Below are 24,487 nucleotides of genomic sequence, written 5' to 3'. Positions count from 1 at the left end.
CTTTTAAAAAAGCTTAAATAAAATATTAAACTTACGATAAGGAATTACTTATTATTGTAATAGCATTTAAAAAATAGAAATATTAGTTTAATGAAATAAAAAAACTAGTTACAGTTTTTTTTAATTATAATAACTTTAAAATGTTAATAATTATTTAAAAATTAAAATTTAAAGTTTAAAAATGGGTAAAATATTTTAATAATTTTAATTTTAAAATAATTTATATTATAAAAAAAGTAAATATATAAGTAAATGTATTTAATAAACTTAATGGTATTAGTATAAAAGATATAATAAAAGAAAAGGTAATATTTATGTTAAATAAATAAGGAACATTTGTTTTATTTATATTATATATTACGGAAAAAAATAATACATGAATAACATGCATTAAAACAATTATACCCGATAAAAAATTACCTTTAAAAATTAAAATAAGAAATAATATAATCACTTATTTAAAAAAAATATACGTATTTAAAACCTTATAACATAAATTCGTTAAAAAATATTATAAGTATTTATTACATAAATATTAAAAAATCTTTTAAATTATATAATAAATTATAAGAAATTATAACTTCCTTAAATTATTAAAAATAATTAAAAAGGTAATTAATAATTGTAATACTTGCAATAAAATAAAAGTAATTAAATATAAGCTATATGGGCTTACGTAACTTATAAAAATTCCGGACAAAGTTTAAAAAATTATTATATAAAATTTTATCATTAAGTTACTATTATTAAAAGAATTTATAATTAATATATTATATAATAATATATAAGTAATAATTAATAAATTAATTAAATACGGATATTTTATATTTTATAAAGAATTTAATATAATTAAAAACTTAATTTATGTATTTTTTAAATATATAGTTAATAAATATGGATTATTAAAATATATTATTTTAAATAAAAATAAGTTATTTATATTTAAATTTTAAATTAGCTTAATAGTAAAAATAAAAGTAAAATAAAAATTATTTATAATATATTATCTGTAATTAAATAAATAAATAAAACATTTAAATTAAATATTAAAATAATATTTTCGTATATATATTAATAAAATGTAAAATAATTAAGTAATATTATTATATTTTAATAGTAAAAAGGATTTAAATCCCTTATTTAATAATAAAAGAACTATAAAACTTTATTATATTAAATATAATGTGACGAACTTACACTTAGGTCCGTTAGAGTGTAGTAACAGGGGTCTTGATTTTAGGTAAACAGTAGCGATACGGGTTAAGTGTTAATAAAACGTTGAAAGTGTTCGTCAGGAAGGCTTGGAGTCCTTCCCCTCATATGGGTTAGATATAAGACTTAGATTGATAGCTAAGGAAATGTAAATGAGTGTTTAGATACATGGTGGTTCTTTTATAGTCCGATTGTCTATTCTTCTCCTACTTCCTTTGAGGGTATCGTGATGTGGTTGATTTGGGTGATTTGGTTGATTTGATCAAATCAATCAAATCAGTTAAATCAATCAAATCGTACGAGGTCTAGTCCGTAACCGGGGTTTATCCGTTCCCCTGGGACATCCCCGCTCCCGTTGCCTGGACTAGTACGTTTTCTGACGAATGTTGGTTCGTAACATATAAGTTAAGTTTATTATTATTCTTTTTTTTCTTAACTGCAAAAAGCTTATTTTATAAAGTTGTTATTTTATTTTCGAGCACTTTATAAGCTTTATATACTTTTTTTATATCTGTTTTTAATTATTTTATATTGTTTTTATTATTACTTTTGTCCTTAATTACTTTTCCTTTTCCTTTATTAGTAATTTTAATGGTTTTTTTTACCTTTTCTTTAAATTTAAATAATTTTATTTAAAACTTAATTTCCATTAAAATTATATTATTTATTAATTTTAAAATATAATTAAAAGGTAATATATTAAATTTATTACAATATTTTATTTAATTAGATTTTATTAAAAGTTAAGTTTTAAGAAATTTATTTAATAAATATTTTAAAATAAATAAATTATAAATAATTTATATAAGTAAAAGGATATTATTAAAATTAATGCTTATACCATATTTAACCAATAATAATATTAATTAAAAAGTTATTAAAATATAATAATTAAGGTTTTAATTTTAAATAAATAGTAATAATATAAGTTAAATATTAATTAAATATTAAAAGTATTTATTAAAAAGGCTTAAAATTTTTTTCCTTATATAAATTAAATATAAAACTTAAATTAATAATTAAAAAAATGTAAATAAATAATTAAATATATAACGGTTTAAATATTTTATAAGCTTTTTTATTTTTTTATATTTTATATAGTACTTTGTAAATCTGGTTAATTTAGTAAATTTAATTAATTTAATAAATCCAACAAATTTAACAAATCTAATAAATCCATTTATATTAATAATACTTTCCGAAATTTATCCAATTCCTTATATCTTTTAAACCCCGCTTTTAAGCATTTCGGGCTATTCCCTTTTTACATTTATTATTAATTCGTAGTATTATTATATTTTAATGGTAAAAAAGGCTTAAATCTTTTATTAAATAATAATAGAACTATAAGGTTTTATTATATTAAATGTAAGTTAAAATCTTTATTATTATTATTATTATTTTCTTTTTTAACTTTAAGTTTAGTTAATTTTTTTTAAGGTGTTTATTTTGTTTTTAAGTGTTTAATAAACTTTATATACTTTTTGAAACCTTTTTCTTAAAAGGTTTATTTAATTTTTTTTAATTAAAGCTTTTCTTTTCCTTTTATTAATAATTTCGGTAGTTTTTTTTACTTTTTTTTTAAATGATTTTATTTGGGATTTGGTTTTTATTAAAGTTATATTATTAATAAGTTTTAATATATAATTAAAAGGTAATATATTAGGTTTATTATATTATTTTATTTAGTTAGTTTTTATTAAAAGTTAATTTTTAAAAGGTTTATTTAATAAATATTTTAAAATAAACGAATTATAATTAATTTAAATAAGTAAAAGGATATTATTATTAAGATTAATGTTTATGTTATATTTAATTAGTAATACTATTAATTAAAAAGTTATTAAAATGTAACAAACTTATATTTAAGTTTATTAAAATATAATAATTAAAGGTTTAATTTTTAAGTAAATAGTAATAATATAAGTTAAATATTAATTAAATATTAAAAGTGTTTATAAAAAAGCTTAAAGTTTTTTTTTTTTATATAAGTTAAATATAAGATTTAAATTAATAGTTAAAAAAATGTAAATAAATGATTAAATATATGATATTTTAAATATCTTATAGATTTTTTATTGTTTTTAAAGTTATTATTATTTTAAAATCGGGTTAATTTGGTTAATTTTGTTAGATTTGGTATTAAATCTTATAAAATCCACTTAATCCATTAAATCCATACTTTCCTTTACGTATTCCGAAAGTTTTTCCGGTTTTAACGGCATAAAACCCCGCTTTTTATTACGGAATAGCTTCTCGGTCTATTAGTTCGTAACAATTTTATATTTATATTAATAATAATTAATATTATTAATATAAAATATATTTAATTTTTTTAATTAAATTATTTCATTAAATTTAAATTAATTTTAATATTATATAATAGATTTTTATAAATAAAAAACTTTTAATTAATTAACATTATAATAAATATAAATATTATTATAAATAATTTTTAATAATTCTTTTTATTAATAATTAATTATTTTTTTAAAATATTATTAAAATTAATAATATTATTAATTAAATTATATATTAATATTTTAATTAAATAATATATTTATTTATTATAATATAATAAATTAATTTAAATTAAAAGGTTTTTTATTAAATTTTAAAAATTATTTATTATTATTAAATTAAATTATTAAAATAAAGATTATTTATTTTAAAAATATAAATAAATTTAATTTTTATTGGAATAAATTATTTTAATATAATTTTTTAATTTCTTTTAAATATAATATTATAAATAAATATAATTATAATTATTTATTATTTTTTAATTATTTAATTAAAAATATTAAAATAATTAATATTAATTAAAATTAAAAGCTATTTAATATTTAATTTATTAATAATTTTAAATATTAATTATTTATAATTATTAATATATAATATATATTAATATAAAATATATAAATTAATAAACATTTATTAATAAATTTATTAATATTAATTTTTTTTAAATTATATTAATTTTTTATTATTTTATATAAAATAAAATAAACATTATAATTAATTTTATAAAAAAGTTATTTAATTATAAAAGTTTATAATAAAATTTAATAATAATTACATTAAAAAAAATTTAAAAATAATAAAGAAATTATAAAAGATTTTGATAATTAAATTATAAATATATAAATTATATAATTATAAATAATAAATTTATATTTATTATAATTATTTTTTTAAAAAATTTAAAATTATTAATATTATTATTAATATTATTAAAATTTTAATTAAAAGAAATTAAAAAAATTAAAAGCGTATTATATAAATATTATAAATTAAACTTTATATTTTTTTATATTTTTAATTAATTTCTTTATTATTTAAATTATTTTTATAATAATTATTAATTTTCTTTATATAATTTTAATTAACATTTTAATTTAAATAAAAAAATAAAAAAATATAATCTTTTATAATATAATTAATTTTATTATATTATATATATTAATTATTAATATATTATTATTTTTATTATTTTATAATAAAATTTAAAGTTATTTTACTTTTATTAACTTATATAAAAAATATTTTAAAATAAATTAAAATTAAAATTATAAATTAAAATTTATAATAATATTTATTTTTATTTTATTATTAAAGTTAACGTTTTTAAAAGCATTATTAATTATATTATTTAAAATATTTAATTTTTAAAAAATATTAATTAAAAAATAATATAATAATTTAATAAAATTAATATATATTTTAAAAACAAATTTTAATTATTAATTTTAATTTATAATTTATTAATAATTATATATTATAAATTTTTAATTTTACATTTATTAAAAAAATTAATAATATTAATATATTAATAAATCTTTTTAAATAATAAGAAAATATTAAATATATTTATTATAATTTATATGTAAAAATTAAAGTTTTTTAATTATTTATTAAATTTTATTAATATTTTTATATAAATGAAATAAATTATTAAATATTATTATTATTTATTATATTATTATTAACTTGTATTTTTTTAATTTATAAAAATTATATATTAATATTAAAAAAATTTAATAAAAAAATAAATTAAACAAAAAAATAAATTAAATAAAAAAAATTTAAAATATTAAATTTAAATATAAAAATAAAATTAAATATTCAATTACATTATTAATTTATTATAAATATTATTATAAATTTATTAAATAATTATGTTTAATTATTTAATTATAAAACCTTTTTTTTTAATTTTTTATAATTAATAATTTAAAAAAAAATAATAAAAGTTAAAATTAATTAATTATTTTAATTACCGTTAAAAAAGTTTTTATAAATAACATTTTTTAAAAAAATGTTATTTAATTAATTTAATTTATAAAAAAATTAAAAAAAATTAATAAAATTATATAAATATAAAATTAAAAATATAAAATTCATAAAATTAATAAAATTATAATATTTATATTAATAATAATATTTAATTATAAAAAATTTAATTTTTATTATAATTAATTTTATAAGAAAATTATTTAATTATAAAAGTTTATTAATATATTTAATTTTTATTAATAATTACTTTTATTATTATTATTTATAAAATTTAAAATATTATATATAATTAAATTATATTAAATATTTTTTAAAAAAGTTATTAAAAATAATAAAAAATATAAAAAAAAATATTTTTTATATTAAAAATATTATAATAAAATTAATTATATAAATTTTTTTTATATATATTAAATAATTTAATATATTATTTTTTATATATAATTAAAAAAATTTTAAATTATAATAAAAAATTTTATTTTTAAAATAATATTTATTTAATTTTTATATTATTTAATATAATAATTTATTAAAAATATTTTTTTATTATAAATTTAAAGCATATAAATTATAACATTAAAATAAAGAAATTAAATATATAATGAATATAAGCAGTAATATGTCGCATTTAAACACAGTATTACTTACGCATAAGATATATATAAGATACATGTGGTGTATCTAAGATCGTTAACCTCAAGTCCTATCTAGGAGGACATGGTTAGATTAGGTACGTATACAAAACTCTTATCCATCCCCACTTTAGCCGTGGTAGTTAAGCACCTTAATACCCTCGCTGTAGTCCCCCTCGGGGAACTTGATCTTGCCGATATACATGCGGCGCCTGGTGTTCTTGTTCCCCGGCTTGTCGCGGCCGTGGAACGCGATGGTCTTCCCGTCCGACGCGATGTCCATGTGGCCCGGCCCGTACATCGGCTGCTTAAGCCCCGACCGCGCAAGCGTCCGCCGGTGCTGGAAGGTGCCGTCCGGCTTCGTGGCCCACGCGTACTGGATGTCGTAGCTGTCGCTGCTGTAGCAGTGCGTGCTGAAGAACAGGACCTGGTTGACACCGTGTAAGCAAAAGTGATGCGATGCGAGCTTAAGATATTTGTTTGGCTATATTCTTTTCTCCCCTTTTTCTTTTTCTCAATCTATGGATGCCTCGGATGGATTTTAGACGTTCACGTGTATATGGATTATGAGTAAAATCAACATGTCATAAGTAAGGAAAGAGCAAGGGGGCAAGGGAATAGGGGAGTAAAAGGGGCAAGAGGCGCAAAGGGATGATGTTCCAGCTGAATCAGGAAGGGCACTTACATAAGACCCGGGCCTCCTCTTCCACATAGCCGGGCCCTCGACGACGCCGTCGTCCGCGGCGCCGGCGTTGTCGAGGATGGTCTTGGCGTTCCCCTGGAGCGTGAGGCCGTCGCGCGTCACGCGCTGGATGCGGATCGGCGTCGGCTTGTACCCGGGGGTGTGCGGGCGGCCCGTGCACGTGGTCTGCCCGCCCAGCGAGTTCCCGTCCACCTTCCACAGGACCCACCGGTTGTGCCCGTCGTCGAACTGCACCGGGTCGATGATCCCCCCGCCCGCGTCGTCGCACAGCAGCGGCTGCGCTGTCACTTTGAACGGGCCGTACGGCCGGTCCGCTATCGCCGTCCCCACGCACCGGCTCCCGCCCGTGCGCTTCCCGGAGACTGGTATATGGCAATCGTTGTCAGTTACTAATTAATTACTATCACCACTACCACTATACCTCTCTCTCTCTTCTTTTTTTTATCTCCTTATGTATATATATATGAGGGGGAAGGGTTGGATGGTGGGGTCTTATAAAGTAAAAGTTTCACTCACAGTACATGACGAACTTCCCAGCGTCGTTTTTAAACACGCTCGGCGCCCAGATGCCCCTATCCTTGGGGTCGACCCAGGGCCCGACGTCGGGCAGGGCGTCCTTCTTAGTCCAGGTCCAGCGCTCGCCGCCGTCCGTGGACTTGGCGAGCGGGATGTGGCCGTGGCCGTCGCTCGAGGTCGCGTACGCCCACCACGTGTCGCCGTCGATGAGCAGCGTCGGGTCCGGGAAGCTGATGTCCATCACCGGCCCGTTCCACGGGCCCCCGTCCCGCGACACCAGGTCGCTGCTCGCTTCGAATTTCGAGAGCGTCACGTTTTCGAGCTCGATGGCCTGGGAGGAAACGGGCGTTAGCGGTGGGTATATAGGTAGGTATATATATACGGTAGCGGTGTGTGCACGTTAAGGGGTGGTCGTCGTCCGGAGAGATAGATCATCGTCTAGAATGACTTAGCTACCTAGGAAACTTGACTTACACCAAAGTCTGGTTGAGGATCTGGTTGAGGAAGGGCGACTGCGAGGCTGCCCGCAGCCACCGCGAACAGGATGCTCTGCTTCATGATAGCTAGCAGTTAACGAAAGTCGTAAGGTATTCTGCTACCTGTTTGCTGCTGTATTACCTATCTATGAAGCTCAATGACAAGCTGGTGAACTGAACAGTAATAACGAAGATCGTCCTTCCCACGAGGGGCGACCATCAGGTCTTAAATACCCCTTTAACGAAACTCGCGATGGAGCACACTCGTCTTCGTGTAAGCACCCCATGTATCCAGCCAAGCCGCGACGAGCATATCTCCCTATCCGCTCAAGTACCCTTCGCGAGACCAATATGTCTTCATCTCCGCAGACCCCAGTCCTCGCTATTGGCTCCGAATTGTGCTGCCTAAAGATGGCGCGACTGCTACCGTAGCGTTTTCATAAGGAGACATGCAAGTATACCGCTATATTAGGTCCCTATGTTTAAAGTCTTCCTTCGTCCCACGATAATGCGACCCGTCTGAGCAGGTAGTTAAACTAGACTTCATCTTGGCATATTACTCACTTTGTTTTGCATAGTTACTAAAAAGTTGGGTTAGGTTAAAATTAGGTATTGTACTTATATAGGGAGGGGGGGCTCAGTGGCACTAACCCCTGCGCGCGAAGGATCGCCGTATACTCCTTTCAGCGCTATTTCTCTGTACCTTAGGTAGGTTAGGTTGGTATAGTTGGAAATTACATTAACTTAAGTCTCGTTAATCCTCACATAAACAAAAATATAGTAGCTGTAAGCAGTCTGCAGCAGTTATTTAACTTTCCCTTTTTTTCTCTCTTCTTCTTCTATGCTTCATGGTGTTGCTTTATAATTACTATATGCCTTAGGTACATCACGTAAATAGTTGGGCCCGAGTTAAGTTACAATACATGCGCTACCTCCCCGCAATGCGCCTTGTGTGCTATACTACCTAGTACATACCTGTATATTAGACGTACAATACATACCTCAGGTACCAACTAAATACCATTGCTAAAATAAGACGTGAAATTATTTAGATTAAGTACCTAAAATCGTTCAGCCCTTTCGGAACTATATTATAGCGACCGATAGCCATACGGTTGTAAGATACTAGCTATACTATTTAGGTAACGTTGTATCCCCAATAAGAGGTCCCTGACGTGTGGTGCATGTATTAATATAATAATATTATGTAAGATCCCGATCCCGATCCCGACAGATCCATAGGGCTGGTTCGAAAGATTAGGTTGCTGTGCATTCTGCATGACGTGAAACATACGAAATCTAAAATTAGAATAGAATTAGACGGGAATTGCATATTACCTCCATTAGGACCGAACCGGAAGCGGAGCATGGTCCGAACAATCGGAAGCACGAATGAGGAAATAGGGAAATCGGCGTTTTTTTTAATAACACGTGCAACTTCATTCAATTGATTATCTCCGTGAGACCGCATCAGGTCATACTTCTAGGTTAAATATCTTCTAGTTAAAGAAAAAGAATCATGGTAAAAAAATCGGGGTTACGAAAGAAACAGATAACTAGCTGCAAGCGATTATATCGAGAGCGGTAGATGGGGCATGCGAGTCGCAGGCGAAGTGACAGCGCAAAGTATGCAGGCCACCGCCAGGAAGATTATGCCGAAACCCTTAACAATGGGCTTGATTCCGATTTAATTCCTCAAATGCGCAAATTTGTCGACCTTTACCAGAATTTGGCATTTGGTATTTTGTTTATAGGATGAGATCGGGTTGAGGTACTGGTGTGTCCGTCGACTATGCTTGGCCGAGGCCGAGCAGCACAAGGTTCGCCACATTCATGATCACCATTATGAGCCAAATGATGCCGGCGAGCACTGAAATGTACCACGGATTAGCCATTCTAACGGGACTACCTCCGTTCACAGGGCCGAGTTCGCCGTCGTTTGCGCTGACACTGAGGGCATTGCCGTTGATCACAAATGTATCTTTTCCCTCCGTCTTGTATCTGGCATGTCCTGGTTGAGCGGTCATGTACTTGTTGAAGCAAGTGAACCAGATAAGCGGCGCTGTGACGAACGGGAGGACAACGCTCAGTGCGACCTGACTTCCATTAAGAGCGGCGTTGAGCTTTTCCCGCCCCGCGGCACCGGCGATGATAATACTCGGCGTGATGGAGATAGACCGCGTAACGAGACGTCGGAGCCACGGCTTCATCTTCCAGTTGAGTGCACCCTCGCAAATCATCTGGCCCGAGATCGTGCACACAATACCTGCCGAGATACCAGAGAACAGTAACGCCAGCGCAAAGATGGTGCCCGCACCGGGGCTGATGCTTTGCGAAAGCAGATCGTGGATTCCGAAAATATCGGCCTCGAGAGCATCCGGATTCTGGTAGAGACTGGCTCCTGCGACGATAAGGATAGCGCTATTTACGAAGAGTGCGAACGTAAAGAGAGAAAGAGCTACTTCGGCATATGAATACTTCAACGAGAACTTGATGGCTGAAAGACTAGGAATATAGTAGGTCTTTTCTCCTATCTTATCATCCATAGTACTGTTAGCAGCAGATGGTGGTCCGGAAGGAAGTAGGCCACGTTTGATGTCATAGTCTTTGAGGCGACTCTGTACTATGCCGGAGCCTAGGTACAGCGAGTGAGGCATGACCTATAAATTTGTCAGTGATTATACTCAGGAGCATGATCAAAAAGGGAGGCAAAGATATCGCAAAAGTTTGGTATAGCGTTGCATAAGTCGGGGAGAGGCATGTGAAAGTGTAACAAGGGGTTACGAGGGCTTGCACATACAGTAGCACCTAAGATACCACAAGCCTGGAACAAACCCGAGGACTGTGTTATGGAATCATTTGGTACGTAGCCTAAGAAGACTTCGCCGACGGATGTATCCTCTATAAGCGAGAGCTGAATGCAGAAACAAACAACAACAGCGAGGACGAGCAACATTACAAAACACTCGAACATTCGGAGACCCTTAATAGAATCGTTAGGCCTATAGAAGAAGAGGATAACCATGACGTCTAAAATCGATAGAGCGCAACCGGCAACGAGGGGTAGCTTGGGTATCAATAGGTTTAAGCCGATAGCGGTACCAATGACCTATGGCTGGTTAGTTATTGGTGTAGTTAGTATACGCCCAATAGTAAATTACTTACCTCGGCGATGTCAGTTGCGATAATGGCTGCTTCGGCCAAGAAATACATGAAATAATTAAGCCATCTTGGTAAGAATGCACGGCAAGCCTCAGCCAGGTTGAGTCCCGTGACGGTTCCCAGCTTGATGGAGAGGCATTGCAAGAAGATAGCGAACAGATTGCTCATCAAAATAATAAAAAGCAGACGGAATTGATTCTCAGCGCCTGCACTGATGTCGGTAGAATAGTTGCCAGGGTCGACTATAGGTGTTGTTGGTCCAAGTTAGCAAATAAGTCCATACACACATATCATCGTATCATATGCTTAGCTTGGGAGAGGAACAGAATGAACAACGTACTATATGCTACGGCGACCAAAAAGCCAGGCCCGACAAACTTGCCAAAGGTGACGACGGTTTGGCAGACGCGCTGCCAAAATGATTGCTTCCGCGAGGCAATCGAGCCGCCGTCGTCGTTGCCCTGGTTGGTTGCCCGCCCAGGGATCTGACCCATCGTACGACCGGCGATGGTCAGATTCGGCGCAGTAGCACCGACATCACTACCATCAGGGTCCTCCTCGATGGCGGGTGGAACGCGATCCGTCACAGGCTGTCCCGAGTTGTCCATACTCCTCGAGGTGTCGCCCTTGTGCTCTCTGGCGTTAGCGATGCCATTGAGGTCTTGGTTGGTGACGAGGTCGTTCGAGAGGGCGTTCGGGCTCTGGTTGAGCCCTTCGCCCTCGTACGGCTCGTCCGTCCGCGACGTCTGGTTCATGATCGAACCGATACCAAATTTGGGACCCCAGTTAAAAAGGGGAGGGGGACCACAAGGAACTTTCTTGCAAGTGCCCTTTTTCTTTCTCTTCTCTCTCTCTTTTTTTCTTTTCTTTTTATTCCTTAGTCCATAACCACGTTATTCCTTTCAGTGATATGATATAAACATGAAAGGTTTCTGGTTTCTGGTTTCTTCTTTCTTGTCAAAATAAACACAAAGAAACTAAATGTAATGTAACCAATCGCGTGCGAGGCTACTATATTAAATATATGTAAGTGAAGTAGATTTCCTCTAGACGAGGGACGGGCGACGGGGTACGGGGTACGGGTGTTAACGGTATCGGAAGAAGGAAGGCCAAAAAGGTCGTAAAAGTGGCAATCGGCTCTCAGAGTTTAAGTACTTTTTTTTACCTAACTTACCTGGGTAGTCGTAAGGATTGATTCGTTGATTCGTCGCTTCTAGATGTTTGAACTAAAAAGGCACCCACGTCCAGGGGATGTTCTCCACTGGAAGTTACCCATACCCCGGAATTTAGCGTAATAGTTACTAGCAGTTACGCACTACGGATGGTTGTGGGTTCGTTAGGTACCTTATTACGCACATCTTTTTACGCCTTGCACTTGTGTGTCTTTGTGTCTTGGAGTATTGTAATAGTTGGTCATCTTATCCGAGGGCGGTACATCATCGATATCATCTCCACACGGTTTCTCCGTATCACGGGCTGATCCTAGTAGCTTCCAACCCGCTGTCCCGAATCCGTACCGGACTTACACATGCCGTCCTTTCTCAACAGATAGGTACTATAAATTGATTCGGGTATAATGAGAAACTAAGAGTATTCATATTCAATTGTTCCTTATCTCTACAACTTTGTCTAATTTATATCACAGGTGTTTGCATCTTTGTCACGCAATTCGCCTCGATTTCCATGTTTAATATAATATCTGCACGTGAAAGTGGGCGTCGAAGAAAAAAAAAGTTGAGAGTTGGTTGGTTCTTGGCACACTGAATACCAATGCGAAAAGTCCTAGAATTGAGCAAAGTTACCTTAGGTACCTGGTATATATCATAAACAATAACCACCACGGCATCAAGTATCAGAAACATACTAATGACACACAGGTAGGTAAGGCAGCTTCGACATTAGTTACTTATTACAGAGCCCCGTCTAACTTGCTGTCGTCTAAATGTGGCCTGTCTCTCTTTGCAATTGATTCATCTTACCTCACGGTAACCTATCCATCTAACTCATGTTTCCTCTCCTCTCCAACGCCGGATCCCTCCATGCAAACGCCTTTTAGATGTGTGTGTTGTTGAATACACCGCCGTACTAATTTCCCACACCTCGTACGTACAATACATTATTAGGTAGTAACGTAAGGGCTTATCTCGGATCATCATCAGCCGTCCGTTGGCCCACCCTGCGTAGTCGATTTCTGGTTTCGGGCGAGTCTCGGCAAATATCGGTATGGGCACATGCATACCTAACCCCGAGTACTATGTTAGGTACGTACATAGTAAGTGCTTAGCCAGCCAGTCAGTTTGCCGATTTATTGCGATTTCTTGCTGCCCGTCTTTGCCGCAGCCCGCTCCCTCTCCCTCTTGGCGTATATCTCCGCCGTGAACGGGTTCTCGTACGTGAGCGCGATCTGGTAGACGACGAAGACCCAGGCTGTCAGCAGGATCCCCGCCGGCTTGCCGTACAGCAGCGCCGTGCCCAGGAAGCTGCACGTCGACCCGTTGTACATGGGCGCGTCCGTGATGTTGAACGGGAAGCCCGTTATGATGTCATCCATCAGTATCCCAAAGTAATCCCCTAGGAACGTGCCCGTGACGCCCAGCGCCCAGGTCGAGGACACGACCAGTATGTTTCCCACGGCAATCAGTGCGTACGCCAGGTATTTCACCTCGTCCAGCTCGAGTAGCGGGTAGGAGGGTTGCTGGCGCAGGGCACGCTCGTATAAGAAGTCGCGCACCAGGCCAAGGGAGAAAATCGTGAGAGCTAACCCATAGCATGCGGCTTGCGAATGTCCGCCGAAGAGCTTGGTAAGTGTCTTGTTATGGTATTCTAGATTCCAATGTTAGTTCCTCCACGGTGGATGGGGATATAATTTAAGCGAATTGAAGTATATTAATGTTTGAGTCCGGAATGGACTGACCTTTTCGAGCTACGATGCTATAGCTCCAGTTAGCATATCCCCTTTTTAGAGCTATAAAACTAGGCGTTTATAGTATGATATATATTTCGTAATGTGAGACTTACTTCCAGAATAGAGGATTAAAAGCAATTGCAAGCGCAGAAACTATTCCTGTTAGCATTTATTCCGTTTGCGCATGCTTGTCTACTTCCAACATACTATACAAGCTCTTCTGGTTGAGGTCGACCAGCTTGGTCACAGAGGGATCTAAAGGTGCCATAACTAAAGATGAAGCTAGCTGCGGCTAATCTTTAAAATATTTAATGGTGACTTTTTTTTGTATTTCAATAATTCCGTAAGTCGTGATGACGTTTGGTGTTAAGGAACTTGAATATGGTTACGAAAGCAAAAGATGGACGTGGCCTGGGGAGGAAACTAGGTTTTGTGGACTAAGAATTGTTGGGGCTTAGGTTATGTATTTAGGTTCTCTTTTTTTTTGGTCTGGTCATGCAAAACACATGCATTTTCCGTATGGTATCATCCCGACCTCCTTACCCATAGCTTCGTCAGATAGCGTTTACATACATGTACTATGTAATCGATTATCGATCCGATCGGAGTGCACGTGCATTACTGGGCTTCGGTTTGTGGTCTTCTTCATTTTTTTATACATCGCAACTCGGGTACATTAGTACCACTTACATACTTGTTTTCATAACCACCAACCAAATAACAACAACTAACAACCCAGCTCAGAACATCATATCGTACGAATACCTACCTAGGTACTAGGTAGTTTATGCTACTATATACATCATGCTAAATAGTAACTCCGAGATCATTACTTTATATTTTATGACTTCATATCATAGCCGACGTGATTCCCCTGTTTGACAAAGAATATGCTGATGCCTCAGGGTACAAATTCTACTGAGGGAAGAAAAGGTTATATTGATACCTTTTCCTCCTTCGATTTATGGATTGGACTGCTGCCAACAACCCATCTCATCGGGTATCCGATAACCAAAAAACCTCCACCACACGAGCCTCTAACCCTTGCCTTTAGTTACCCTTACTTTCGGGTTCTCGTCTTCTTGGCCGGCTGTGCTGTATCCTCTTCTTCTTCATCCTGACCTTTCTTTAGATCATCTTCTAAGCCCCACTCCTCCTTATCGTACCAGTCCTCTCCGTCCGACATGTCGCGGTTTGAACCGACATGAGCCTCGTACTTGGACCACTGTAAGACTGTCTTCCGCATTCTATCTGCCCGAAGGAGTCCTTCGTATAGTCGTTTCGCTCCACGGCAGACCTCTTCCTGCTTTTGCACATATAATTGCAATAACCGCCGCATATCCTCTGCTTCTGCCTCCGGAATCCCGAGGTCTCTATCGGGTCGAGCTGATCGAGGATGTAAGAACAGAGGGTGGATGGGCGTTTCTTCTGTGAACATCGACATCACTGACACTGCCCGACTACCCTCGTGATCGACCTCCTCGCCAATCCGACTACTATTGGGTGCCCTGTCGGCTTCTCCTTGCCCAGCCGATGCAACGCTGCCAGTCGCTAACCCGCTAGTAGACCCTATAGAGTGGACATCTTTGGCGCCGTTGACGCTGATATCGGCAGCAGTACCTTGCTGAATTTCGGTTGCATCCAATCCCACCTCCTTTTCTCCCGCCTTGTTTAGTGTGTCGCTCCCCGCGTTTTGTTTCCGCTCCTCGGGAACAGCCTTAGCGGTCTGCGTCGTCGTAGGCTCGGGCGCACTTGTATCGGCGTCCGCTGGCGGTTCGGCATCAAACATCGTAGTGTCGTCATCAGATTTTGTTCCGTTAGCTATCGTCTCGGTAAAAGGTGCAGAAACGTCTTCATTTCTTGTAGTTGCAGCGGTTTTGTTGGTTTTCGGTTGTGTTTCTTCTGGTGAGGGTATATTGGTATCTGACTTGACAGACCCGTGTGCTTGACTGTTTGGATCCATATAATCGTCGCGGTAAAGTTCGATATCGTTGGGACCAAGCATTATGGCACAGGGAGCCCAGATGTGATCGCCAACCAACTTTGTCTGTAAGTGTTTAACCTTCCAGAGCGCGGCGTTTTCTTTATGCATGATATTACAAGCTTGATTTGTTAAGTCTGTGAGTGTTTTTGTGCTATAAGGTCGGGATAAAGTAGGATGTGTGGGAAGATCGGTGACAGAGGTAAGTGGCGCAAGAATGTCTGTGGAAAAGACCGGCTATTAGCATTTGTGTACGGAGGACTAGGCTGGGTGTTGTAAACCAACTTTCGAGTCGTACGTTAGCGTACGGATTGAACTCGGCTGCTGCGTCGGCAACGTCTTGAATATATTCTTGATCATCGTCGCTATCGATTTCGTAACCTTCGTCATCAATAAGTACAGGGTTTCGGCTAATGATCGCTCTTTGATAACCGGCGTGGTTGACGATCTGTAAAGTGTTATTCTGTTAGATAGAATAAAAAAAAATATATAAAAAATCCACTGCGAATTGTTCCAGGAATTATAACACATACCTCTTTGTATACTTCAGGCCCTGAGGGCGGTGCTAACTGTCCCTCGTGAACAAACCTAGCCCTCTTCATTAATTTGTGTCCCCGGTTGCCATGGTAGTGAATTTCGGAATCAGAATCAGATTCTACCAGACCAGGTTGTCAGTGAATAATAACACCAAACATGTTCTGCGAAAGGCCTTACCGTATGCCTTGCGCTTTCTTGCCTTCTTCATCGCCGCAATGGTCTCGGAGAAAAGAACTTGTTGGGAAGTCATTGCGACCGCCAGCTGTTATGGTCGCCTGTAATTCGCAAGAGTTGAGTATGTTTCGGTAATGATCTGTCGCCGGCAGCTTTGGTAGGTTCGGTAGATATAAGATATAATAACGACACCAAACTATTGACGGTAGAGAAAGTTTATAGAGCGGCCTCCTTTGACAAGATTTCTGTTACGGTGGGTAATAAAATGGCGTGTCTGTCGGTCGCGGGATCGGAATGGAAAGAAGGTAGGCAAAGGCGTTTCGAGAACGGGATGTTAGGGTGAGGTAGTTGAATTAAACGGGTTCCGAGTTATATTAAGAACATGTAAGGGAATCGTTAGGTATTATAGCAGACCTCCTTAGACAATGCAATAGTGAGATTTGTTGCGACTGAGGGAAATTGTAAAAAGAGCTGTGGAAGAAAGACTTTCGTAACGACACGACTGGAGCTGGGGAGTCTGGGACAAGGCTGCTGCTGGCTGCTGCCCGCAGTGTGCGCGCATGGGTTCACCAATCAAGATAACGGTGTTACCTGGATACCTTGTATTGTATTGTACCTAAATCATGTTCCAGGTACCTATTGTACCTGTAGCGCCATGCAGTTTAGATAGGTAGGTACAATACCTAAGGTACATGCATTATTACCTAAGGTAAGGCAATCGGCATAAAGCAAGCCACTAGGGTCCGATTCTAAGTGGCCCCACCTGTACTTCGTACCTTGTGTGAGGTCACTGAATCTTCGAATTCGATATCAGCTAAGACAATACAATATTTACGAGCGCTGCGGAAAGCCACATATATATATGCAATAATGGGCCATGATATCAGCCTACATCCTTGAATTTCCTACATATAGCTGTGAGCTGTACCAAGTACGTCGAGTCAGCATTTCGTTAAGCATTAGGTACCACCAAGAAGCCAACGGATGCTTAAGAAGCCCATACGCATGTGAGCCTTAAAGACCTGACTTGGAATCCATACAACTAATATAATTGCCCACCACCAGGATGATGATCTGAGCCAACTTATTACCTTACTCTGGTAATGACAACTTCCGATCCGTTCGTATAAGCGGACACCAATGTCTTTCGAGCCCCTCTCCTATTAGACCAATGGACGACTTCCCAGCGGGTAGCCTGGACCATAATGTCCCATTCCTCGTCGTCTCCGGACTAAGTAATTCTTCTGCAAAAGTTTCCCCACCAGATCCTAGCTTAAGGGAGCAAAGTGTTCTCGTCCGGTCGGAGATACCCCCTATAGAGAGTCGAGAAGCAAAAATCATCCTTCGTTGCATCCAAGAGAAGGACGCTACTAATCTGCCGTGGCACTCCCGAGACCCGTCAAGGAAATACAAATTCAAGATCAGTACAGTGGGGAGGGTATGTCTAAACCCCATAGAATTATTTTTATTCCTACGACGCGTTGGGTGGCTATAAGAGATAGGTCTGACATTGACTCTTAGGAATTCTTGCTCCCGCCTCGCTGTGCACGTCTTCCTGATAATTCCGAGGCGCCTTTATCACCACTTGTTCTGCACTCTCCATTCTCACCCCTCAGTCCAGGTTCTAGCCTATACCCAGATGGCTTAGTAGATACGCAATGGCTTCGAAAGCATCAAGATCTCATACCCAGTGTGTGCTTGGCTTTTTATAGCCTGACTTCGGATCCTACGCTTGCAACCCTACACGATAACCAGCTAAAGACAGATATAAATGCCGTTAAGAATATTCTACTACAGTCCGGCTACAAATGTCGCTTTGTTGCGGTTATCCTCAGCGACCAGTCGCCAAGTTCCATAGGCCAGTTTCAAGAAAGACTAGACAATATTAAGAGGAGCACAGGCTTGGACCCCAAAGCCTCGTTATTCGTCTTGCCTACCCAACGTACAGAGGCGGAGCTAGAAAACGCTGTTGATAACGTACTGACTGCAGTATTCGAACAAGCGCTCGAGTATTATCGCGATCTGGGTAGACACTCCCGCAAAAAAAGGGGAAGGGGAATCGCGCCGCAACCAACTATTCCTCCTACCAGCGGTACTTCTCATACGTTGTCTCTGCAGGGTTGGAATGTACGCTATGATTTTAAAGCTGCCATTTTCGCCGAGTTCCGTCAAGAGATAGATGTCGCCTTGCGATTTTATGAGCAAGCTTATGACTCTCTTCTCGGTGTCGACGTGCTCGAAACCATTCCCGGATGGGATCCTAGGTTTAACGATGCTCGACTTCTAGCCGATATAATAGCTATTCGCATTTTGAAATGCCTACTATGGCTTGGACTAAGCACTACCGCCGTTAGGAGGTGGCAAGCACATAACGATAGAATATTTGACCTAGTCGATCGAAGGGGTCGGGGAACACAGAACTATGGGTGGAAAGCGTGGGAAGCAAGATGGAACACGGTTATGGCCAATCTGATCGAAAGAGTCCAGTTTCCTGAGTTAGAGCCGAGTAGCACCCTACCCTATCGCCCTCCTGAAAAGAATCTCTCAGCAGACCGTTTACAACCATGGGAACTACTTCATCATCAAGGGTATTGGTACCGGATAGCTGCATGGCACCTTGCCAATAGACGAAAGTTAGCATGGACTATACCTGAAGAAGATCGCAAACCACCAGATGCGTCCTCGCCGTCTCAGCCGAACAAGACCTATAGCTACGATACGTACATGTGCCCGGAACCTTACGAGGAATTCCCATTGGTAGGGCCAGGGGTAAATCATAGTCAACTGATTTTTAACCACTTAATGTTAGCACACAATGAGTTTCAGAAACGACATCAAATTCGGACCTCGGCGGAACTGGCGCTCGAGTGCTGTAAAGAATTAGAGAGGATGAAGGAGTGGAGAAAAATCTTGAAAATCCTTACACCTCTATGGAGAGACATGTCGTACCGTGCAGAAGGTTGGTGGGACATCATGGAGGCTTTCAGTTGGACTCTAAGGGGTGCAGCGGTAGAAGTTGGCCACAAGAATCTCATTGTTGCCATTGATTGGGAGCTCCTAAATAAGGGTGAGTAGTGCTAATTTCAACAACTAGTAGCTTAGAAATTAACACCTAGTATAGGCTTCTCTCGACGGCCGGGTTGGCATTACGACATAACGAAGTCTTTAGATGATGTATCCACCACAGACAGCCGACCTGTTATAGAAATCGGCGACGAGCATGTCACATCATTTCTACATGCGTCTTTCGTTTTTAAAAATGATGAAGGAAAAGCTGGACAGAGTTGTCCAACCCAACTTTCGATCACGTCCAACTCCTTTCCAGATGCCGCTCCAGTAGTATTGGAGAGAATTCGAATCGAATTTGACGGCAGCTTACACGCAATTGACTTAGGACACAAAGCCAGTGACGATCAGGACACCTCGTCTTCAAGGTTACGTGTTTCGAAAGTAGCTTTAGCCGAGACGGAGGATAGTGATGATGATAATGATGACGACTCTAATGATGATTCAGAATCGAGCGCCGAGACGACACCTACAATTATACTGCAGGGAACAGACGACTTAACGATATTACCAGGTCAAACGCGAATTTTTGAAATGGACGTCCCATTACGAGAGCCCGGTGATGCCAGAGCGTCTTCAGTACAGGTTTCTGTAGCGCCAGAATCGTTCACTCTTAAATACACGATTAGGCTTCGGGAAACGAACGAGGTTGGCCTATGGTATTCACCAACTTCCACGAAGAAGAAAGTCACACGGACAAACCCCCACAAAATCAAGGTCCTTCCAAGGCCTCCCAAAATGGAGCTCAGACTTATAAATATGCTTGAGCAATATTACGCAAGTGAAAATGTACCGCTCGAGTTAGAGATACTTAACGAAGAAGATGCCGATGCCAACACAAAATTGGACATAGTCTTATATGGGCAAAATGTCCCTGGTTGCAGAGTGCAGATTGAAGGCGGTGCAGAAAAGACTAGCAATGCTGGTGTAGAGGAATCCAGACTAGACGGAATCCCAGTCGGGACTATACCAAGTTCCAAGTCTGCGAAAGCTGCTGTTACTATTGACCCGGTTGATGGGCCTATGGTGCTCGAATTGATAGCGAGAGCAAGATATCATCTCGTATCGGATCCGGGAACACCAATCATCCAGCAAACGACGTACCGTCTAAATATTGTTAACCCCTTCGAAGCAAGCTACGATCTGTCTCCTCGACTCCATTACGAGTGGCCAAACTACTTCAACCCCGAAGATATTCAAGATCCATCTGAGGGCGATGAAGTGGTCCGCCGCCCTCGAGGACTGGCCCAGAAATGGTCTCTCGCCACTCGGTACGCCTCATTTGCACAAGAAGATCTAGCTATCCTAGGCTTAAATGTGGACATTCTCTCTACGCAAGGAAATATAAGTTGTAAGGCATCTCAGTGCCAGCCGGCCGTGGCAGATGGCGCAATTATTGGTCCCAAGACAATCGAGGAAACGCAGTTCGAACTCATCGCTCAAAAGTTTGATCTAGATGACCGGTCACCGGCGACGGCGGATCTGGCTTTTACTATCAAGTGGCGACGACTCACCTCTCCCCAAGACACAGTCAATACCACAGTCTTACCACTCCCACGGTTTTTCGTCACAGTCTCCGAACCACGCGTCTTGGCCAGCGTGTCCTACTACTCACCTCCTAACTCATCTGACTCCGTATCTTCTTCTTCTTCTCCGTCTTCCAACCCCCCGCCGCAGCTGCTCTTCCTAGACATCACGATCGAGAACCCGTCGTCGCACTTCCTGACGTTTGGGCTGATGATGGAGCCGAGCGACGAGTTCGCCTTCTCGGGGGCCAAGACCACGACGCTGAACGTGCTGCCCGTCGCGCGCAGAACCGTGACGTACAGGCTGCTGCCGCTCGTCAGGGGGGCTTGGATACGGCCGACGCTCGTGGTCAGGGATAAGTACTTCCAGAAGGTGCTGAAGATCATCCCGACGGAGGGCATGAAGAGCGACAGGGAGGGGGTACTGGTTTGGGTGCCGCCTGAGGAGGAGGAGGACGACGAGGAGGACGAGGACGATGACGATGATAAGAATGGGGATGAAGAAGGTAAGTGTGAGAGGAATGAGAGCGAAGAAGGTGCTGGTGAAGAAAGTTAGGGTGGGTAAGCGGATAGATAGGTTTGCGGTCACGGCGATGGTTGTAACGAAGTATAAACTCTTGAAAGTGTTGGACTAACAAGAGGAATCGATATATCGATGCTTTATAAGAAGTTTATTCGTACGAAACTCGTGGCCGTTAATATCATCATATATGTGCTAAAAATTGAGTCTCGTTAAGATATGCTGTAAGTTTTCATTAACCCGACTAGCCATACTCGTTGACATTGACTATTTGATGATTATTTAAGGGCAATTGTATACTATTTTAATCAATAGTATACACACACCACTTCGTATAAGGTACCAGGTAGACATGATTTTATGATGGGCTGGCCTTATATGCAAAGTTTATGTACTACTATGTATAGAAAGCTAGGTACTAATTATAGCCTGCGGGGTACATGAACGGTAACACAAATACCGTTGGGTTTTTCAACAGTGGAGTTCCGCACTACTAGATCTTCAGCTAAACCAAACCAACGCCGATACGGCCGTCAAATGTCCGCAGGATTTATCGGATTCAAAATTAGACCGTTAGTCCGGTGTTTTTTTTTTTTTTTTTTCAGCACAGGTTTAGGGAGCAAAACTGCAGTGTTGAACACGGACCTGCTGGCTGACCTGACAACGATAAGGCCTAAACGGGTGACGCGCCGGAGTTGTGCCCCTCTATTACCAAGGGGATTAGTTCTTACTTACATTAACTCCGAGCGAGCTGAGAGAAATCTGATTTTCATACCAATGAATGGCTGGCTACATCAACATTTAACATGACTACCTAAAATGCTGAGTGAGAAGTTACGTTAGGTGCACATTACTACAGTTCCTAAAATTCCACGTAGATAATTGACACGTCTGACCTTCTGGTCCTTCTCCTATATTATTTCTGTCATCCCATGACTTTCTTCTCCCGGGTTCTCTTTCGAAGAGGACCTCCTCCAATACGCCCCAAAACACAGTTCTCAAAGATGTCTTCTATGGGGGGTGCTACCGTCGCCCTCTCGATGGGAACATATTATAGTGCTGTCACTTTACATCCACCGCAACCAGCCGAGGCCCAAGAATTCGACCCCCAATCTCACCATGTTAAGGATCGCCATGGAAACACTGTCAGATTTCGAAATCCCCACCCCTCATTCTCTTTCCCCGGCCGCCTCCAGATACTGGAAATGACAGTGTACGTCCCCAGGCCATTGGGATATAAAATAACCTTATTACTTGGGGGTTTATAAATCAGCTAACGCTCCCGGGGTAATGTAGAAGAGCACTTACTGGCACGTCGAACTGGCCGACGCCGAGCACGCAAGACAAACTCGTACCGGTCGTAAAACCCGAATTCCTACCTACTCGCACGTCGTCGTCGAAACTCCGCGCTACGTGGCTGGGCCACTCTTGCTACTACGTAGAATACCCGTCGGGGCTGCGCGTGCTGTTCGACCCCGTCTTCGAGGATTGCTGCACTCCCGTCTACTTGTCCAAGTTCAAGCGGTACACCGAGCCGCCGTGCAGCATCGCCGACCTACCGTTCGTCGACGCCGTCGTCATTAGCCACAGCCACTACGACCACCTGTCGTACCCCTCCGCCAAGGAGATCCAGCAGCACCACCCCAACGCGCACTTCTTCGTCGGGCTGGGGCTGGAGAAGTGGTTCAAGGAGGGAGGCTTTAATAACGTGACGGAAATGGATTGGTGGCAGGAAGCAGAGTTCACCTTGACGCCGCAATCTGCTGAGGGCGAGACCGGCACGAGCAGCTCGGACTCGCCAGGTCCTATCACCGCAAAGATATCCTGTCTGCCCTGCCAGCACGCGTCCGGCCGAGGCATCCTCGACCAAAACAGCACGCTCTGGGCGTCGTGGGCGGTGGCCTCGGGGTCGCCGGCGAAGTCGGTCTGGTTCGGCGGGGACACGGGGTACCGGGCGGTGCCCAAGCTGCCGGCGGGTACGGACGACTACGGGCCCGAGTACAAGGACCTGCCGCGGTGCCCGCAGTTCCGGCAGATCGGGGAGCGGTTCGGGTCGTTCGACCTGGGGCTCATCCCCATCGGCGCGTACCAGCCGCGCCACCTGTTCTCGGGCGTGCACGGCAACCCGTACGACGCCGTGGAGATGTTCACCGACACGAGGTGTAAGCGCGCCATGGCCGTCCACTGGGGCACTTGGGTGCTTACCGCCGAGCCCGTCCTCGAGCCCCCGCAGATGCTGAGGGAGGCGCTCAGGAGGAAAGGGTTGCCGGAGACGGGCGTTTTTGATACGTGCAATGTTGGGGAGAGTCGGGAGTTTTGAGAGGTTCTAAGGTTGTTCCGATGTGTTTGAAACGTAACTGTATACCTATTTCCCTTGAGGAGGGGGGAAGAGAGAATGGGAGCAGAGCTTGCTATACATAGGTACCTACCCGTGTAATTTTTAAAGTGGTGTAGCTGTGTAACCAACGGGCTAGACGGGGTAGACGGGTATGTTGGTGTTACCTGGTAGACACGTTTTACGATGTACGAACACGGTTTTAGATAGAATATAGAATAATGACTTACCTACCTAGTACGTGTAGAGACTTTAGTGTAAGAGGTATAGCGCATAAGGTTCTGAATGAATCAGTGAATGTACAAAGTACAATACCAAAACATTATACCTATCGGACAATTGTTTGTTAGTCATTACCTAGGTACATAGCTGAATGCGCGCTAATGACGGCATCAAGGTCGCACAAAGCGGCTAACCTTAGCAACTGGGCCGGGGGAGTCAGGGCA

General features: G+C 39.1%; 6 protein-coding genes across 6 annotated transcripts; 2 read left to right on the top strand and 4 right to left on the bottom strand.

Annotated features, from left to right (window-relative positions):
• Positions 1 to 6,090: 6,090 nt before the first annotated feature.
• On the bottom strand, positions 6,091 to 8,424 carry F4812DRAFT_410341 (glycoside hydrolase family 43 protein). Its single transcript, XM_047932525.1, has 4 exons — positions 7,834 to 8,424; positions 7,360 to 7,690; positions 6,826 to 7,205; positions 6,091 to 6,567 (listed from the first exon to the last, which is right to left on the bottom strand). The coding sequence occupies exons 1-4, from the start codon at positions 7,915 to 7,917 to the stop codon at positions 6,271 to 6,273; spliced, it is 1,092 nt and encodes a 363-aa protein (XP_047795126.1). The 5' UTR covers positions 7,918 to 8,424; the 3' UTR covers positions 6,091 to 6,270.
• Positions 8,425 to 9,465: 1,041 nt separating this feature from the next.
• F4812DRAFT_27043 (natural resistance-associated macrophage protein) lies at positions 9,466 to 12,102 on the bottom strand. The gene is made up of 4 exons (XM_047930902.1): positions 11,338 to 12,102; positions 11,001 to 11,239; positions 10,636 to 10,944; positions 9,466 to 10,495 (listed from the first exon to the last, which is right to left on the bottom strand). Exons 1-4 carry the CDS (start codon positions 11,750 to 11,752, stop codon positions 9,626 to 9,628), a joined length of 1,833 nt encoding a protein of 610 aa, XP_047795125.1. The 5' UTR covers positions 11,753 to 12,102; the 3' UTR covers positions 9,466 to 9,625.
• Positions 12,103 to 13,080: 978 nt separating this feature from the next.
• On the bottom strand, positions 13,081 to 14,266 carry F4812DRAFT_26972 (phospholipid methyltransferase). The gene is made up of 4 exons (XM_047930891.1): positions 14,110 to 14,266; positions 14,016 to 14,055; positions 13,912 to 13,928; positions 13,081 to 13,820 (listed from the first exon to the last, which is right to left on the bottom strand). Exons 1-4 carry the CDS (start codon positions 14,168 to 14,170, stop codon positions 13,303 to 13,305), a joined length of 636 nt encoding a protein of 211 aa, XP_047795124.1. The 5' UTR covers positions 14,171 to 14,266; the 3' UTR covers positions 13,081 to 13,302.
• Positions 14,267 to 14,407: 141 nt separating this feature from the next.
• Positions 14,408 to 17,116, bottom strand: F4812DRAFT_410331 (RXT2-like protein). Its single transcript, XM_047932524.1, has 4 exons — positions 16,598 to 17,116; positions 16,417 to 16,538; positions 16,169 to 16,331; positions 14,408 to 16,104 (listed from the first exon to the last, which is right to left on the bottom strand). The coding sequence occupies exons 1-4, from the start codon at positions 16,668 to 16,670 to the stop codon at positions 14,963 to 14,965; spliced, it is 1,500 nt and encodes a 499-aa protein (XP_047795123.1). The 5' UTR covers positions 16,671 to 17,116; the 3' UTR covers positions 14,408 to 14,962.
• A 252-nt stretch (positions 17,117 to 17,368) lies between these two features.
• Positions 17,369 to 22,375, top strand: F4812DRAFT_410330 (Gryzun, putative trafficking through golgi-domain-containing protein). The gene is made up of 4 exons (XM_047932523.1): positions 17,369 to 17,597; positions 17,660 to 18,032; positions 18,116 to 19,661; positions 19,716 to 22,375. Exons 2-4 carry the CDS (start codon positions 17,766 to 17,768, stop codon positions 21,740 to 21,742), a joined length of 3,840 nt encoding a protein of 1,279 aa, XP_047795122.1. The 5' UTR covers positions 17,369 to 17,597; positions 17,660 to 17,765; the 3' UTR covers positions 21,743 to 22,375.
• On the top strand, positions 22,324 to 24,310 carry F4812DRAFT_410328 (Metallo-hydrolase/oxidoreductase). The gene is made up of 2 exons (XM_047932522.1): positions 22,324 to 22,919; positions 23,003 to 24,310. The coding sequence occupies exons 1-2, from the start codon at positions 22,639 to 22,641 to the stop codon at positions 24,024 to 24,026; spliced, it is 1,305 nt and encodes a 434-aa protein (XP_047795121.1). The 5' UTR covers positions 22,324 to 22,638; the 3' UTR covers positions 24,027 to 24,310.
• Positions 24,311 to 24,487: the final 177 nt, after the last annotated feature.

The sequence above is a fragment of the Daldinia caldariorum genome (assembly GCF_022478825.1).
Source record: "Daldinia caldariorum strain CBS 122874 unplaced genomic scaffold F4812scaffold_1, whole genome shotgun sequence".
Taxonomy (NCBI): Eukaryota; Fungi; Ascomycota; class Sordariomycetes; order Xylariales; family Hypoxylaceae; genus Daldinia; species Daldinia caldariorum.
This window is presented reverse-complemented; position numbering and strand designations above follow the sequence as displayed.

Coding starts and splice junctions, on each gene's coding strand:
- F4812DRAFT_410341 (XM_047932525.1), bottom strand. CDS start 7,917: ATGAAGCAGAGCATCCTGTTCGCGGTGGCTGCGGGCAGCCTCGCAGTC. Junction 7,206..7,359: donor TGGGAAGTTCGTCATGTACT/GTGAGTGAAACT, acceptor GCCATATACCAG/TCTCCGGGAAGCGCACGGGC. Junction 6,568..6,825: donor AGAGGAGGCCCGGGTCTTAT/GTAAGTGCCCTT, acceptor GGTGTCAACCAG/GTCCTGTTCTTCAGCACGCA.
- F4812DRAFT_27043 (XM_047930902.1), bottom strand. CDS start 11,752: ATGAACCAGACGTCGCGGACGGACGAGCCGTACGAGGGCGAAGGGCTC. Junction 11,240..11,337: donor TTTGGTCGCCGTAGCATATA/GTACGTTGTTCA, acceptor CAACACCTATAG/TCGACCCTGGCAACTATTCT. Junction 10,496..10,635: donor GTGGTATCTTAGGTGCTACT/GTATGTGCAAGC, acceptor ACAAATTTATAG/GTCATGCCTCACTCGCTGTA.
- F4812DRAFT_26972 (XM_047930891.1), bottom strand. CDS start 14,170: ATGGCACCTTTAGATCCCTCTGTGACCAAGCTGGTCGACCTCAACCAG. Junction 14,056..14,109: donor CAACCAGAAGAGCTTGTATA/GTATGTTGGAAG, acceptor TAACAGGAATAG/TTTCTGCGCTTGCAATTGCT.
- F4812DRAFT_410331 (XM_047932524.1), bottom strand. CDS start 16,670: ATGACTTCCCAACAAGTTCTTTTCTCCGAGACCATTGCGGCGATGAAG. Junction 16,332..16,416: donor GGCCTGAAGTATACAAAGAG/GTATGTGTTATA, acceptor AACACTTTACAG/ATCGTCAACCACGCCGGTTA. Junction 16,105..16,168: donor CGCTAACGTACGACTCGAAA/GTTGGTTTACAA, acceptor TCTTTTCCACAG/ACATTCTTGCGCCACTTACC.
- F4812DRAFT_410330 (XM_047932523.1), top strand. CDS start 17,766: ATGGACGACTTCCCAGCGGGTAGCCTGGACCATAATGTCCCATTCCTC. Junction 18,033..18,115: donor AGATCAGTACAGTGGGGAGG/GTATGTCTAAAC, acceptor ATTGACTCTTAG/GAATTCTTGCTCCCGCCTCG. Junction 19,662..19,715: donor TTGGGAGCTCCTAAATAAGG/GTGAGTAGTGCT, acceptor CACCTAGTATAG/GCTTCTCTCGACGGCCGGGT.
- F4812DRAFT_410328 (XM_047932522.1), top strand. CDS start 22,639: ATGACTTTCTTCTCCCGGGTTCTCTTTCGAAGAGGACCTCCTCCAATA. Junction 22,920..23,002: donor CAGATACTGGAAATGACAGT/GTACGTCCCCAG, acceptor GGGGTAATGTAG/AAGAGCACTTACTGGCACGT.